The 1883-nt window shown below is 59.7% G+C and overlaps 1 protein-coding gene across 1 annotated transcript; it reads left to right on the plus strand.

Moving 5' to 3' along the window:
• Positions 1-344: 344 nt before the first annotated feature.
• On the plus strand, positions 345-1580 carry LOC103770620 (killer cell lectin-like receptor subfamily G member 1; the record flags this gene model as incomplete). The annotated part of the gene is made up of 3 exons (XM_008937888.1): positions 345-513; positions 768-871; positions 1385-1580. Coding segments are annotated over 3 exons (469 nt in total), but the record flags the coding sequence as incomplete, so codon positions are not given.
• Between the last annotated feature and the right edge of the window lie 303 nt (positions 1581-1883).

Raw genomic sequence — 1883 nt, forward strand, 5'->3', positions numbered from 1 at the left:
CTCTCTTTCAATTAGTCTCCTCTGAAGCTGAAACCTTACTTGCGTTCTCAGCACTTTGCCACTGATGTTTGTATCACACCCCTAAACGTGGATCTCCCTGCCCTGACCCACCTGTCCGATGCCAGCACCTTGATGTAAAAAGCCCATCTCCTCTGGAGCTCCTGCTAGGGAGCTGGGGCTGGGATGTGGGAGCTGGGGTCCAGAGCAAGGGCAAGCAGAGGGTCCTCTCTGTGGTGCAGCCATACGAGTACACTGTGTTGGGCTGATAGTTTGGCTGCCCTTTGTCACCTGTCTGTCCCTTGGGCTAGGGCCTGCTGGCTGCCCTGTTCTGGCTGCTCCTGCAGGCTGAGCTTCTGGTGTGCAGGGCAATGCCAGTTCTGCCCAGCCGGCTGGCTCTGGGATGCAGGGCAGTGCTACTACTTCTCCTCTGCCAAAACGAGCTGGGAGCAGAGCAGAGAGGACTGCTACTTCAGAGGGGCACAGCTGGTCACCATCCGAGCCAATGCCACCCTGGTGAGTCCTCCCAACCTGGCCTGTCCAATACCTCGTGGGAATAGGGCTGCATTGGTGACCACCTCAAGGTCCCTCAGCAGTCACCCAGCCATCACCAGCTCCCTGGCCCTGGACCACATGCCCAAAACCTAGCCAAGCCTCCAGGCAGGGAGCTAGTGATGCTGTGCCCATACTGAGTGTCCTCCATCACTGATTACATGGCTGGGGCTGGATGTCCTCCCCAGGGTACTCACATGGGTCCCCTCCTGCCCTAGGCTTTCCTGAAGCGCATGGCTGCCACGGAGGTCTTCCACATTGGGCTGAAGCGGGATGGCTCCAGGTCTGACTGGAAGTGGCTGGATGGCACTGCACTGAAGGGGTGAGGCTCTCAATCCCCAGCCAGCGTTGCTGGGGGTCCAGCATCAGGGCTCAGAAAGATGACGGATGGACTGGCAGCCCACTGAAATGTAGGGCTGTGCTCCACATTTTTGCCAGTTCTTCTCTTCCCAGGGTTGCACCAGGGCATTTTAGGGAAGAGAGCATTGCAGGGGCCTGTCCCTGGTGCTCACACCCAGCCTGGGCAGAGGGCTGGAGGAGTCTCCCAGAAGCAGGTTCCCAGGCTTTGCTTGGTGCAGCTCATGCTGAGCCCTGCCAGGAGGGACCTGGGCGTGCTGTGTGCATGACGGGCATGGGGGCTGCATGTTAAGCAGGCAGGGGTAGAGCATGTGTCCTAAATGGGAGGAGGGTGGCAGGGGACAGTGATCCGTAGGGAGGGTGAGCTTTGCCCCCGCAGCATCTCTGTGCAGCCTCCGGTCCTTGGCTGGGGGAGCCGCTGATGGGACAATCCCAGCCCTTCCTGCCCATCCCATCTCAGCTTGCTTTGTCCCTGCAGGCTCTTCCCAATCCAGCGCCTCATCATCTCCTTCCTGGCCTGCGGCAGGGTGTCAGGCTCAGGGCTGTCAGGTGGTCCATGCAGGGAAGCCCTCAGATGGGTCTGTGAGCAGAGTGCAGCCACGCTGCGGTACTTCGGTTCCTTGCCTCCCACCTTCCTCTGGGGAAACACCACCTACATCTGCATGGGGCCCTGATGACTGTGGGGACCTCCGGCCTGTCCCGCCACCCTGTTCCCTGCTGACCTCAGCGCATGAGCACCCCCGAGTGCTGCTGCATCCTCGCTTAGGCCTCTTTACTCCCCTGTATCTCTGAACTTTGCCAATAAACTCTGGCACTTGGATGATGTGGCTGGCTTTGGGGGAAGAGGGTGGTGGAATGGAGGTGCATCCTCCAGCTCGCTGACTCGGTCGCATCGCTGCCGAGTGCAAAATGTCAGCTGCTGCCACACTGAAGGAAGTGGCTGGGAGCCAGCATTGACCCAAGTGTCCTCATGGCCT

Source organism: Merops nubicus, unplaced genomic scaffold (genome assembly GCF_000691845.1).
Source record: "Merops nubicus isolate BGI_N331 unplaced genomic scaffold, ASM69184v1 scaffold15033, whole genome shotgun sequence".
Classification (NCBI taxonomy): Eukaryota; Metazoa; Chordata; class Aves; order Coraciiformes; family Meropidae; genus Merops; species Merops nubicus.